This window comes from Vulpes vulpes, chromosome 15 (assembly GCF_048418805.1).
Source record: "Vulpes vulpes isolate BD-2025 chromosome 15, VulVul3, whole genome shotgun sequence".
NCBI classification, from domain to species: Eukaryota; Metazoa; Chordata; class Mammalia; order Carnivora; family Canidae; genus Vulpes; species Vulpes vulpes.
Genome location: NC_132794.1, coordinates 76375139 through 76388235, shown reverse-complemented (window position 1 = coordinate 76388235; position 13097 = coordinate 76375139). Strand labels below are relative to the sequence as shown.

The 13097-nt window shown below is 67.5% G+C and overlaps 1 protein-coding gene across 3 annotated transcripts in view; it reads left to right on the top strand.

The window, feature by feature from the left end:
• PSTPIP1 (proline-serine-threonine phosphatase interacting protein 1) overlaps positions 1 to 13097 on the top strand; it is a 39919-nt gene that overhangs the window by 16174 nt on the left and 10648 nt on the right. For 2 of the 3 annotated variants that reach the window (XM_072739182.1, XM_072739181.1), the window contains exons 2-8: positions 2942 to 3042; positions 3268 to 3342; positions 8727 to 8761; positions 8910 to 9016; positions 10502 to 10564; positions 10867 to 10965; positions 11710 to 11755. In XM_072739182.1, the coding sequence (XP_072595283.1) occupies positions 2942 to 3042; positions 3268 to 3342; positions 8727 to 8761; positions 8910 to 9016; positions 10502 to 10564; positions 10867 to 10965; positions 11710 to 11755 (526 nt within the window). The remainder of the gene's footprint in view (positions 1 to 2941; positions 3043 to 3267; positions 3343 to 8726; positions 8762 to 8909; positions 9017 to 10501; positions 10565 to 10866; positions 10966 to 11709; positions 11756 to 13097) is intronic. The other variant, XM_072739183.1, reaches the window with a different exon arrangement.

The window sequence follows — 13097 nt, the reverse complement described above, 5'->3', positions numbered from 1 at the left end:
AAGCTGGGGGCGTCCCCGGGCAGGATCCCCACCCCCCTCCCTCCCGGGGCAGGAGAGCGCTGCCACCTGCCCAGAGCTTCCCTGCTGGGGCCTCGGGACACATCCTGCTGGCCTGGCCCCTTTGGGAAGGGAGGCCAGGGAGGCCCGGCGGGGGGTGGGGTGGGGGTGAGGGTGGGGGTGGGGGGCTAACGACACTGCAACGTCCCCCTACCTGCCACCACCCGGGGGGACTGCTCGCTGCCACGGGGCCACGGCTTGGCTGCTTCCACGCGGCTGCACGGCCACCAGGGCCCTCGTCCAGGGAAGAGCTCCTGTGACCCAGCCTGGCTCGGGCCTGGTCTCTGCGAATCCATGGCAACTGCACCGTAGCCCCAAATACAACGTTGACTTAAGCTGGAAAGAATCTGAGTGATCATTTTTAAAAGTAATCGTAAAAAAATTGTTTATTGATGCTTCAAAATGAAAATCGGAGCTGTCTCTCGAAGGACTGACGGGGGTGCATGAGCCGGGGGGCGGGGGGCCTGGGCTCGCGTCCCAGACACTGGCCTTTACCCCGAGACCTCGAGCGCAGTCACCTGGTACCATTGGGCCTCGCCTCGGTCCTTACCTGCCTGGGCGTGTGGCGTGTTCAGTGAGAGAACCGCTGCGTGGGGCGCCGGGAGCTCAGCGGCGAATGTCGGCCTCCGGCTCAGGTCACGATCCCCAGCCCCACATCGCTCCCCTCTGCTCCCCTCTGGTGGGGACTTTGCTCCTCCTCCTGTCCCTGCCCCTCCTCGCAGTCATGCTCCTTGCTCTCTCTTGTTCTCCCTCAAACAAATAAAATGTTAAAAAAGAAAAGGAGAGAAAAGGCCAGGGCGCCGCTGTGGAGCCCCCGGGGTGTGGCCGGAGACCCCGTAACCTCCCTGAGACCAAGGCTGGGGCGGGTTTCAGGCCAGGAGGCTACGGGTGGAGGCAGAGGGAGGCCCCGCCCGGGGGAATGTCAGAGATGTGGGCCCAGGGCAGGCCTGGTGCAGGCGGTGGGTGCGGGCGGCAAGGCCAGGGTGGGCCCGCGGGGTGATGCACGGCTGGCCTTGGCCGGGATCCCGCAGGGCCGCTCGGTCACTGAACCCAAGGGTGGATGGGTTCACTTCCTCTGCCGCGGCCTGGGCAGCCCTGCCGGGCTCTGGGCAATGAGTCAGCCCCGAGGGATGGGGAAGGGGCGGAGGAGGCGGGTGAGCTGGGGGGGCGCGGCCCGGGAGCACCCCGGGACAGGCACTTCCTCGGAACAGCCTGCTTGCTTGTGACCGTGGCTCACTTGGGCTGGGGCGCCGGGGCCAGAGCTCGCTGTCGGGGTTCCTGCGCCGGCTTCACCCCGGGCCCTGAGCTCCGGGCACCCCGCGGATGGCCCATGTAGGTGCGCTGCTGCCTGGCTTTCCGCTGTGGGGGGGAGCCTCAGGAAGGACGGGGCTCCTGGGGGGCGGGTGCTGGGGGCCAGCGAGCTCGCGGCCGTCCTCTCCCAGAGGCTCTGGGGTCACTAAGGGCCTGGCCAGCCCCATCCCTGTCCTGCCCACGCCTGGATTTCCCGAGGCAGGTCCTTCCCCTCCCTGGGCCTCGCGGCCTGGCCTGCGGCCTGAGGGGCCCGCACAACACGCCTCCGTCGGGCGAGGGAGGCTGAGGCTCCAGGACCTTTCCATCCCCGCGGTCACGGACTGCCAGGGGCTAGGGGGACAGCCGTGGTCTGCCGGCCGGTTCACGGGCAAGTGGCCACTCGCGGGAGCCTGGCCCGACGCCGTCGGCTGTTGGCTCTAAGGTGGGCGAGACTGGCCTCTCCCGACTTAGGTGCCCACCGACTGAGATGGGGCCGTGATGCGGGCACTCGGGCAAGTGGGGACCCGTTCTCCAGCCTCCGAGGCTTCTGGGAACCCAAGGGGGTGGGAAAGAAGACAGACCGGGTGCTGCATGTCGGGGCTTCCCTCAGGTCGCAGTGGCCTGGCCCAGCATCCGAGGGGCGGGGTGGGGGTCTGTCCTCTGGAATGGCTGGGGCCAAGCGGCGGGGAGCATCCCACCACTGCTCCATCTCCCTCCCCGCCGGTGTGCAGCTTGGCCCCAAGACCCACCCCCTAGGGCAGGGGTGTCCTCGGGGACCCTCTGTCCCCTGTGGTCCTCAGCCGTACATCCTTCCCCAGCTCCCAGCGCCAGCAGCTCAGAATCGGCTCGACCGGTGAGGAAGGAGGGTCCGATTCGTCAGGAGCCCCAGGGCGGGCGGACCATCCTGCCAGGCTGCAGAAGGCGGTGGTGTCCAGGAGGGCTCTCCAAAATGCCCCTTTGGTCCCTGTCCTGCTAAAGCGCTGGGCCTGGGGTGCTAGGCAGGGGCCAGGCATCCAGGTGTGCAGGTCACCGGGGCCCACCCAGAGCCCCTGGCCCAGCGGCGGGCACACCGCTGTCCACTGGTGCTGTTGCTGCAGAGGTCCCGCGTGTAGAGGTGGAGGGGGGGGCCTCGAGGCACCCAGTCCGGGTGCGAGTGCGAGGCCGGGCTGCGTCGCCGTGGGCACACCTCCCCCTCTGTGCCCAGTTTGCTCACTTGGAGGACGGAGATAAGAGGGTGATTGGGACTGTGACGGGGGCAAGCTGTGCTGGGCACCCCGTGGGGCTGTCACCACCCGGCCCTGGAGGTGGCCCTTCCACGGCCGTCTCGTGTGGGAGCTGACGCATCCTGGGCCGTGAGCTCCGAGAGCACACGCAGAGCTCACATGCGGCCTGGTCCCAGCGGGTCCTGCACCCGAGGGCTCGTCCCTGCGGGGGGCATGGAGGCCCATGGAGGTCAGGCCCCCTCCCCCCCGCCCCCCCCCCCCCCCCCCCCGCCCAGAGGCCGCAGCGGGGGGGGGGGGGGGGGGGTCCCTGTCCCCACCTGGCCCACACGGCCAGCTGCGGCGCTCACTCGTCCCTCTGCCCCGGGTTCCAGTGCAGGGACTTCACGGCGCACACCGGCTACGAGGTGCTGCTGCAGAGGCTGCTGGACGGCAGGAAGATGTGCAAGGACGTGGAGGAGCTGCTGAGGCAGAGGTGGGCCAGGGTCAGGGCCAGAGGGGAGCCAGCTGTCCCCCCCAGGTGGAAGTGCAAGCCCACCCCCAGCCACACTGCTGTCAGGACCCCCACCTTGGCCTCTCCCAGGTTGACAATCTGACCTCCCCTCAAATATGCAGGAATTTGCTGTCAAGGGGGAGGCTGAGTGCCCCCCACCCGGCAGGCTGGCAGGGCCAAGCGCAGAGCCGCGCCTTGTTGTTGCAGGGCCCAAGCTGAGGAGCGGTACGGCAAGGAGCTGGTGCAGATCGCCCGGAAGGCAGGCGGCCAGACGGAGATCAAGTAAGAGGCCCCGCGCCCCGGGCTCGCTCCTCGCTGGCCAGGCTCGCCTGGGCCTCGCAATGGGGTCTGGGCCGCCCGGCAGGGGTGCAGCGGGCCGAGTGCCCAGGTGACATCTCTCTTAGGGACACTGCACTGTGGGGTCAGGTCAGTTCCACGTGCGGAGACAATCCCGCTGTGTGGGATCCAGGAAGGTTGCGGGGGGGGGGGGGGGGACAGAGGCCGTCTGTCCCGACCAGCTGTGCGAGGCGGCCCCCGCCCAAGTCCCAGGAGGCCGAGAGCCGGGTGACCGCCCTGACCCGGGCGCCCGAGCCACCGCAGCCTTGGCTTGGCCGGGCCTTCGGGGAGAGAGCCGTGGCCGGGCTCGGGGTCGGGCTGCTCCCCGACGTCACCTCCAGGCCGAGCAGAACAGGAACACAAGCTTCTCGAAGGAGTAAGGGAGTCCGGGGGCTCGGCTTGGGCCTGGCTGGGGGAGGCGATGGGTGGGGTGCTTGCTGCTATGAAGCAAGGCTCTTCTCCAGCCCCAAGGCCGGGTCCCTGTGTGCAGACGCTGGGGGTGGCCGGAGGGCGGCTGGAGAACTTGCTAACGGTGGACTGTCCCCTGGGGAGGAGCCCCTGCCGGTGGAGCCTGCACCCCTGAGCCCTGCCCCTGCTGCCCCGGGGGCAAGCCCGTCCGGAGCTGGCTCTGCACAAGGGAAGTGGCCCCAAAGCCCGTGAGCTCTGAGGCCCGGAGCCGGGTCCCCACTCCGAGCGCCCTGAATGCACAACCCTCTCTGGGGCTTCTAAAGACACAAGGGGCCCCCACTGGTGTCTGCTTCCAAACTGGAACCAGGGAAGACATAAGAAGAGCTAGAGGGAGGTGCAGAAGGGGTGGGCCGGGGTGGGGGTGCTCAAGGCCCACAAGTCTGCAGCGGGAGAACTTCCCCAGACTGGGGGGGCCTCCTGGGGGCAGGGGGGCCGCGACTGGACCTCAGGTTGGGGCTGAGCTGCATGAGGCACAGTCACACTCAGAAGCGCGTGAGTCACTGGGGCCTAAATGGGGAAGGAGCAGCCCCTGAGCAGGAGAACAAAATGGAAGGGGATCCAGGCGGACGGTGGGAAGGGGGGGGACGGTGTCCGTCCCAGTGCAGGACCAGAAGCGGCCAGGGCAGTGCTCCAGGTGGTCCTGGTCCAGGTGGGCAAGGCCCTGTGCGCCCGCGGGGTCTCACTGCCCGGAGTCCCTGCTGGGCTGCTGAAGGGGAGTCGTCCCTGGAGGTGCTCTGGGGTCCTGACATCAGGGAGCACGAGGCCGGGGCGCAGGTCAGTGAACAGGGGGTCCTGCGGTCTTGCAGGCGCCACGGAAGTCGGAGGCCTTGCCCAGGCGGGCAGGGCGCGGGCGTGGGCACGGGGCAGGTGTGGGCCGTGCACACCCGGCCCCGTTAGAACCACCGTGGGGCTACTTGCTGGGATCGCTGGGACAGGCCCCTTGTTTACCTGTGGGTGCAGCCCCCATCACCATTCGTCTGTTCAGCATTTATGGGGCACGTCCACGTGCGGTGCCTGAGGCTGAGTCGGGAGGATGCAAAAATTCAAAAATAACACAAAAAGAGGGGAGCTGTGGGGACCCTCCCCCCAGGGCCCCCCCGTGCCCCATCCTCCTACAAGTCCTCCCAAACCCTTAGCCTCGTGCAACTGTTACTGCTTTTTTTTTTTTTTTTAATTTTTATTTATTTATGATAGTCACACAGAGAGAGAGAGAGAGGCAGAGACACAGGCAGAGGGAGAAGCAGGCTCCATGCACCGGGAGCCTGACGTGGGATTCGATCCCGGGTCTCCAGGATCGCGCCCTGGGCCAAAGGCAGGCGCCAAACCGCTGCGCCACCCAGGGATCCCCTGTTACTGCTTTAGATTCACCAGGTCCTGGGATCCCTCGGGGCTCAGGGACTGAGCATCTGCCTTTGGCCCAGGGCATCATCCCGGGGACCCGAGATCGAGTCGGGCTCCCTGCACGGAGCCTGCTTCTCCCTCGGCCTGCGTCTCTGTCTCTCTCTGTGTGTCTCATGAATAAATAAATAGAATCTTAAAACATTTTTTTTAATTAAAAAAAATAAATTGGTCCAGGTCGCCCTGTCCCAGCACCAACCTGGAGGGCTCTCTGTGCGGGGAGTGAAGGGTGGCCCCGAGGACAGTCGCTTCCTCATTGTCTTGGAGACCCGGAGGCGTGTTCGGGGTTGGCACCGGGGATCGGTCTGGCTCCTTGGCCTGAGGCTGGCAGCCCGACCCTGGGGGAGCCCCGGCCTCCCGCGACCACCCCGTCCTAGGTGCGTGGGATACGCCTCCCTAACTCCCTGGAGGGCGGGCCGAGGGCTGGGGGTGCGCGGGCTGGACAGAGCGGACTGGAGCACAAATCCAGGGGTTAAGCGATCCCAGAAGAAGCCGGGTGACAGCAGAGGGCAGAGGGGGCTGGGGCCGCAGCGCCTCTCACTGTCCTCGGGCCCGGCCGCCTGCACCCAGGGAGGCGAGCCCCGTAGCCCCGGCTCCGCTGACAGTCACCCCTGCGTGCACTGACCGCTCGGCGTGGCCCTGGGGCGCAGATGGGAGCCAGTCCCTGAATGAACCGAGCGCACAAGCCCTTGCTTCCTTCCTTTTTAAAAAAGATGTTATTTATTTATCCATGAGAGACCCAGAGAGACGCAGAGACACAGGCAGAGGGAGAAGCAGGCTCCACACTGGGAGCCTGAGGCGGGACTCGATCCCGGGACCCCAGTGTCACGCCCCGGGCCGACGGTGGGCGCCCGACCCCTCCCAGCCCCGCGGGAGGTGCCAGGCTGTCCCCTGGCCAGTTGTCCATGTCCTCCTGACCACGTGGTCCCAGGCGGGCTCTGGGGCGTCCCACTCCGGAAGCTGCGTGGCCAGCAGGGCTGGAGGCGGCCTCCTGCCCCCTGGGCGCCCCCCAGACATCCCTCCGCGGGCTCGAGCCCCCGCCTCACCTGCTGCCCCAGCCTGAGATGCTTCCTGTCGGAAGGGGTTCCGGATCCTGAGCCCAGAGGATGAGCCAGGCTGGCGGCAGGGGCAGAGGCTGGAGGAAGGTGGGCAGGAGGGCAGCGGGCTGCGGGGACATGTCCACGCTCGCTCCCTACGCTGTGGAGGCCAGGGCAACGGCATGGGCGGCCCACGGGGGCAGAGGCCCGCACGACCCGGAGACCCGCAGAGGGAGCTTGAGCAGGCCCTGGGGCAGGGGGTGGTGACGGAGGGCTGGGCTGCCCGGAAGCCGGCAGCGGGGGACCTGGGGGCCCCATCAGGGTGGGACCAGGGTCTGATGTCCTGGGCAGTGCTGCGGGCTCAGGGGCTCCCCGCATCCAGCTGGGGGGTCGGGTGGGGAGCAGCACCCATCGTCCCAGAGGCTGTGATTCCTCGCAGCCACCTCGCCTGGGAGGGAGGGCCCGAGTCTGCGGGCAAGGACAGAGTGGTGGGGGGTGGGATTCGGAAAGGCCCCCGTAGTTGCCAAGCTTTGGGTTTGTCGCCCTGGACGATGAGCCTGGAGACAAGGGGGCAGGGAGGTGGGCACCGCCCCGTTCAGCGGATTCCCAGCCCGTCCAGGGGCCACCTAGTGCGCCAGGCCAAGCTGGCAGGAGGAAGGGGCGCTCGGGGTGGAGGAGAGGAAGCGTCACGGGCTCCGGGAGGGGGCCTACAGGTGCACCAGATGGTGGGGTGTGGCGGGGAGGGCCTGGGGGCGGATGTGGAGTCCACGGGGTCGTGCGGGCGGCCAGGTGCAGGCTGAGGCCTTGCTGGTGGGGCGCCGGCTGGGAGGGGCTCCCGGGGAGCGGAGTCCAAGCTGGACACTCTGCATGTGAGGTGTTCGCAGGCTGTGGGGTCAAGCAGGGGGTAGGGGCAGGCCTGACTCTAGTGTGGGATGTGGTCAGGAGGGCAGGTGGTGGGGGCGGCCGCAGGCTGGGGTCACACTGCGCCACGAGGGCAGGAGCCGTGGGTGTGCAGAGGCCGGGGTGCAGCCCCGCAGGGCGTCCGTCGGCGCTGCCTTCCCAGGGCCGGGGCACCCTGGCCGCCACCCCTCCTCCCTGTCCTTGCCGGCTCACCTTCCCTCACCTCCAAGGCTGGTTTTCCTCCTTGGGGAGTGGGCTCGTGCTGGGGGCTCCCCGCAGAGCTGTGAGGACCCCGGCAGTTGGGCTGGCCCTTCTCCCACTGAGGGGAGCCGGGCGCCAGGCTGTTAGTTCAGGGCGCTTCTGGAGGACTGGGGTGGGCCCCGCGGGATCCCTGCGGGTGCAGCGCTGGTGCCCATGCCTCCTGGGTGCAGGGCGGCCTCTGCCCCTGCCCCACCCTCTGCCTTCTCCGCTGGGTCCCTGTGGGTCCCACCAGGCTGGCCCCAGGGTACCCAAGGGTCCGGTGAGGAGACGGAGCCAGCGCCCCGGAGAGCCTGCCCTGCAAGGCTTGGGGAGAAGCCGGCTGGAGGACAGGCGGCAGGTCGGCAGGTCGGGGACGGGGGGGAGGGGTGGGGAGAGGGGGGAGGGGAGGTTCTGTGGGGGGGCGGCGGGGCACCGAGCAGCAGCTGCTGCCCAGGCCCTGCTGCGCCCGGGCTGTGATGGCCAGTCACCCTCCTCGCCCCACTGGGGCCGTGTCCCCGACACCCGCCGACCCGGACCCATGCGCCTCCCCGCCGGGCCCAGGGAGATGCTGGTCCCTCGGTGCCCCGCGACCCAGCAGGGGACCCCGCCCCCTTCCCTCTTTGGGGCTCCTGGGGGCCGTCCCCGCAGTGGGGCCCAGGGAATCAAATCCCAGATGAAGAGCAGAGGCCTTTCACGTGTGAGTGTGTCCCACACAACGCGCGGCTCACACCTACGTTCCAAAGCGTTCCATGGTCTTCGGGGCTGCGATGTAATGGCGCATCCTTCCCTGCCGCCCGGCAGCCCGGCACCCCAGCTTCCCTCCAGCGCCCTCCCCAGTGCCCCCAGTGCCCCCAGCGCCCGCCCGGCCCTTGGGAGCCGCACGCCCATCGCCCAGCGGCCCAGCCAGGGCGCCGTCGGGCCTGCACATCCCAGGCTCCCCGAGTCCCCCCACTGCTCAGCCACCTGCTGCCTCTCCCACCGCCTCCCCCAGGCCGCCCGCCCGTCTGCCTGCACCCAGATGGAGCCGGCTCGGATGCTGGGCTGGAGGTGGCCCAACGGGGGGAGGGGGGCACTGGCCACGGCCCGGATGCGGCGGCCTCCTTGTTCCCAAAGAGATCTCAGCCTGGTTCTGAGCGGTCACTTTCTGGCCCGGCCGAGGGCCCTCGACTCGAGACCCGTGCATGCGTGACCTCCAGCCCGCCCACCACGGGCGAGGTCCCCGGGCCCGGGCGTGGGGTGACTGTGACTCCGGCCCTGCCGACCTGACGCTGGCCTCTCTGCTTTCAGCTCCCTGCGGGCCTCCTTTGAGTGCCTGAAGCAGCGTAAGTCCTGCCTGTCCCCAACCCCAGGCTGCGGGGGGCCAGGACCTTCTGGGAACACCCCGTCCCCACAGATGGAGGTAGAGGGGTGCCGGGCGGCTGGCGGGGGGCAGCTCCGGGCGGAGGCCCCACGCCACGTGCTTGCCCCCAGAAATGGAGAACGTGGGCAGCTCCCACATCCAGCTGGCCCTGGCCCTGCGTGAGGAGCTGCGGGGCCTCGAGGAGTTCCGCGAGAGACAGAAGGAGCAGAGGAAGAAGGTGAGGCGGGGCCACAAGGGGGCACGGCGGGGGGGGGGGGGGGGGGGGGGGGGGGCACGGCGGGGAGGGCCCCGAGGGCGCGGGGGCTGGGCCTCCCCTGAGCGGCTCAGGCTGGAGGAAGGAGAGCCGTTGGCCTTTTTGATTATGCTGCACAGCAGGCCGGAGGGTCCCTGAAGTCTGGGGGGACCCAAAGGAGGCGTCCTGATTTGGAGTCACCGGAAACTGGTCCCGACCCGCAAGAGTCAGGGCTGCTTGTCAGGAGAAGGGCAGGTGGTGGCCGCCACTCTGCGGGCCGCCCGGGGGGAGGGGGTGTTGGGGGTGTCCGGCTTGACCCGTGGGAGGGCCTGGCAAGGAAGTGAGGTCCCCATCACAGGAGGTGTGCAAGCAGAGACCGGGGCAGCAGGGGCGGGGTGGCCTTGGGGCCTCAGCCGCCCGGGTCCCTCCCAGGCTGAGGCTCTGGCTGCGCTCGTGGCAGCTGGAAGGCGGCGGGGCCCCGTGCTCAGCCCATCGCGGCTGTCGTGACGAGGGTGCAGGGCACATGTGGCACCTATCGCCGGGGATGAAGGACCCTTGCGAACTGTCCGGAGGCCTGGAAGACGGGGAAGTCCACCCAGCTGAGCCGTGAAGGGGAAGGGCCTGGGGGCTCCTGGGGGGCCTCGGTCCCCTGTTGCAGGCCGGCTGCTATGCCTGCCCCCTGCACTGCGGGACCGGGCCGCGGCCCCTCGGTCTCTGCGCTGGGCCCTCTGTGCAGTGTGGCCGGGCCCCGTCCCTGGCAGCCAGCGGCTCTCGGGCTTGCATGGGGCCCGGGTCAGCGGCCTCCAGGGCCCCGAGGCGCCTCAGGGTCCGGGCAGCGACCCCCCTGACCGGGCCTGCCTGCAGCGGGCAGAGCCCCTGCCAGCGCAGCCGGGCCCCCACCTGCCTGTTTGGGGTCTTCTTGTGGCCAGAGGGGCTGTGAGGGCTGCGGACACCGTGGAGCCCGAGAACGTGCCGGAGCCCGGGGTCGGAGCCACAAGGCCACCCAGGGCACAGCGGGGCCCGCGTGGGCGCCGGGAGGGGCAGCCTGCGGCCCAACCCCAAGCAAGCAGCCCGGTCCTGCCCCTGCGGCCCAGCGTCTGAGGCTGAGGGTCCTTGTCTGCCGGAATGGAAGCCCCGAGGGGCGGTGGCCCAGGTGCCCACGGGGACAGGCGTCCGGGGACGCGAGTGCCCACCTGGGTGCACGGCCACGGCTGTGCGCAAGACATGGGCGGGCGCTTCGTGGGGCGTGAGGGCCCACGAGTGAGCCGGGTGTGCCGGGCAGGGGGCCCAAGTCCCCGCGGGGTCCGCACCATGGCGGCCAGACGGCCACACCATGCCCCAGGCCCTGGGCTCCCGTCCGGGGCAGGACCGTGGACGAGCGGGGCAGCGGGTGGGGGGACAGTGGGCTGCTGGGCCTCCCCTGGGCCACTCCAGCTCAAGCCCCTGCTCAGAGCCACGTGTCCCCCGCAGTACGAGGCTGTCATGGACCGGGTCCACAAGAGCAAGCTGTCCCTGTACAAGAAGGCCATGGATGTGAGTGTGAGGGGCCCGGCCCCTCGGGAGGCCCTGGGGTCCACGGGCCGGGGCGCAGCCACAGACGGGGCTCTGGGTCCCTGAGGGCTCCAGGGCGGGAGAGGCCTCCCTGCGCAGGGATGAGGATGCAGGCGCGGCCGGGGGTGCTGGGGCCTGATGCAAGGATGGGGCTGTGTCCCCAGGGGAAGGGTGAGCAATGCCCCCCCTGCTCCGCCCCGGGAGGAGGCCTGCACCCCGCCCACGGGCCCGCCAGGGAGAAGGGAGCCTCAGTCTGGGCCCCCCTCGCCTCTCCTCGCCCACAGTCCAAGAAGTCGTATGAGCAGAAGTGCCGGGACGCTGATGACGCGGAGCAGGTGTTCGAGCGCATTAGCACCAACGGGCCCCAGAAGCAGGTGGAGAAGGTGCGTGGGGCCGCTGAGGCCGAGCGCTGTCCCCGGGGCTGCAGCAGGGTGAGGACGGGAGGGAGGGGTGCCACGGACACCCCAGGAAGGTCAGCATCTGGGGCACCTGCTCAGCACCCCCCGAACCACCATGTCCCCAGCCGTGAACCGGGTTTCTGAGAATCTCAGGCCTTGGCCACCCACAGCCAGCTGGCCCCCACGTAGCCCTTGGAGAGGGCTCAGTACACCCATGCCACAGAGGGGAAACTGAGGCCCGGACACAGTGAGTGACTGGCCGAGGTCTCGGAGCCAGAGGCCATGAAGAGAGGACACACACCAGCTCATCCGGAGCCCGGCACCCACCGCTCGGGCCTCTGGGCTGAGGGGGGTCAGGGACCCCGGGGCCCAAGGGCGGACGTGCCCAGTGCCCGGACAGGAAAGCCCAGCCCAGAGGGCAGGGGGCTGGGGCTGAATTAGGGCAGCGGGTCGAGGGCCCAAGGGCAGCGCCAGGCCACCCTCCCCCAGCTCCTCGCATCCGCCTTCACCCGCATGGGCTACGCGTTTCTGTGTTTAGTTTCTTTATTGGACCCTCTCTGGTTGTGGTCGCTGGTGGGCGAGGCTGGAGTGAGCGGCAGGACCTGCCCACGGCCGGCTCCCGGTGTCCTCCCGGGAGCCCAGGAGAGGGGGACAGCAGACCTCAGAGCCCCCGGGGGTGGGGACCCCACAGGGTGGCCAGCTCAGCCCTGTTCCCCTGTGTCTCCCCAGAGCCAGAACAAGGCCAAGCAGTGCAAGGACTCAGCCCTGGAGGCAGGTACGCGGCCCTGCCCTTCCCCCGACCGGGACGGCAGCCCATGGGCCTGTCCCCCCCGGATCCCCCCCAACAATCCTCACCCTGGGGACACACACGGGCACACAACTACCCAGAGGCACGCGTCCGCCACTCTCCCGTGATCCTGCCAGTAAAACCCAAGCTCGCATCCTCCCGTTTGCCGGGACTGCTCGTGGCGCCCGGCGTGTTTCGGCCACTCTGCCTAACAACCCTGAGTTTTTATTTTTTATTTTTTATTTATTTATTTTTTCAACCCTGAGTTTTTTTTTTAATTTTTTTAAATTTTTATTTATTTATGATAGTCACAGAGAGAGAGAGAGAGAGAGAGAGAGAGGCAGAGACATAGGCAGAGGGAGAAGCAGGCTCCATGCACTGGGAGCCTGATGTGGGATTCGATCCCGGGTCTCCAGGATCACGCCCTGGGCCAAAGGCAAGCGCCAAACCACTGCACCACCCAGGGATCCCTCAACCCTGAGTTTTTAATTGGAGTGTAGTTGGCATATGATGTTGTGCTCATTTCGGGTGTGCGACCTAGTGACTCGACCGTCATAAGCGTCACGCGACGCTCCCCTCCGTATCCGCGGTCACCGTCACCGAGCAGCGTCGTTCCGAGATCGCCAGCCATTCCCCAGGCCACGCCTCCTGGATCCTACATGCGGGAGCTGCGCTTCGGGATCCCCTTCGCCCACCGGGCGTATCCTCCCCTGCCCTTGCCCCCAGGAAACCACCAGTTTGTTCTCTATTTTTATGGCTCTGCTTCTGTTTTTTGTTGTTGTTGTTGTTTATTTTTTTAGATTTCACACACATCGTGGAACCATACAGCATTTCTCTTTCTCTGACATATTTCACTTGACATCACACCCTCTAGGTCCATCCATGTTGTCATAAATGACAAGATTCCATTCTCCTCTATGGCTGAGTAATATTCCATCCCACTTCTTCACTGCTCGTCAGCCAGTGGACACTCGGGCTGCCCCCACATCTTGGCTGTTGTATAGATAGTGCTGCAGGGAACATAGGGGTGTGTGGATCTTTTCCAACTAGTGGTTTCATTTTCTTCAGGTAAATACCCGGATGTGGAATTACTGGATTGCACGGTATTTCTGCTCCTAATGTTTTGAGGAAGCTCCATACCATGTTCCATAGTGGCTGCACCACTTTGCATTCCCACCGAGAGTGCAGGAGGGTGTCCCTCCCTTCACATCCTCACCAGCACTTGTTTCTTGTCTTTTTGATACTTGCCATTTTGCCATTTTGACTGGTATAGAGCGATGGCTCACTGGTTCTGACTTGCATTTCCCTGATAATGAGTGACTTTGTGCAT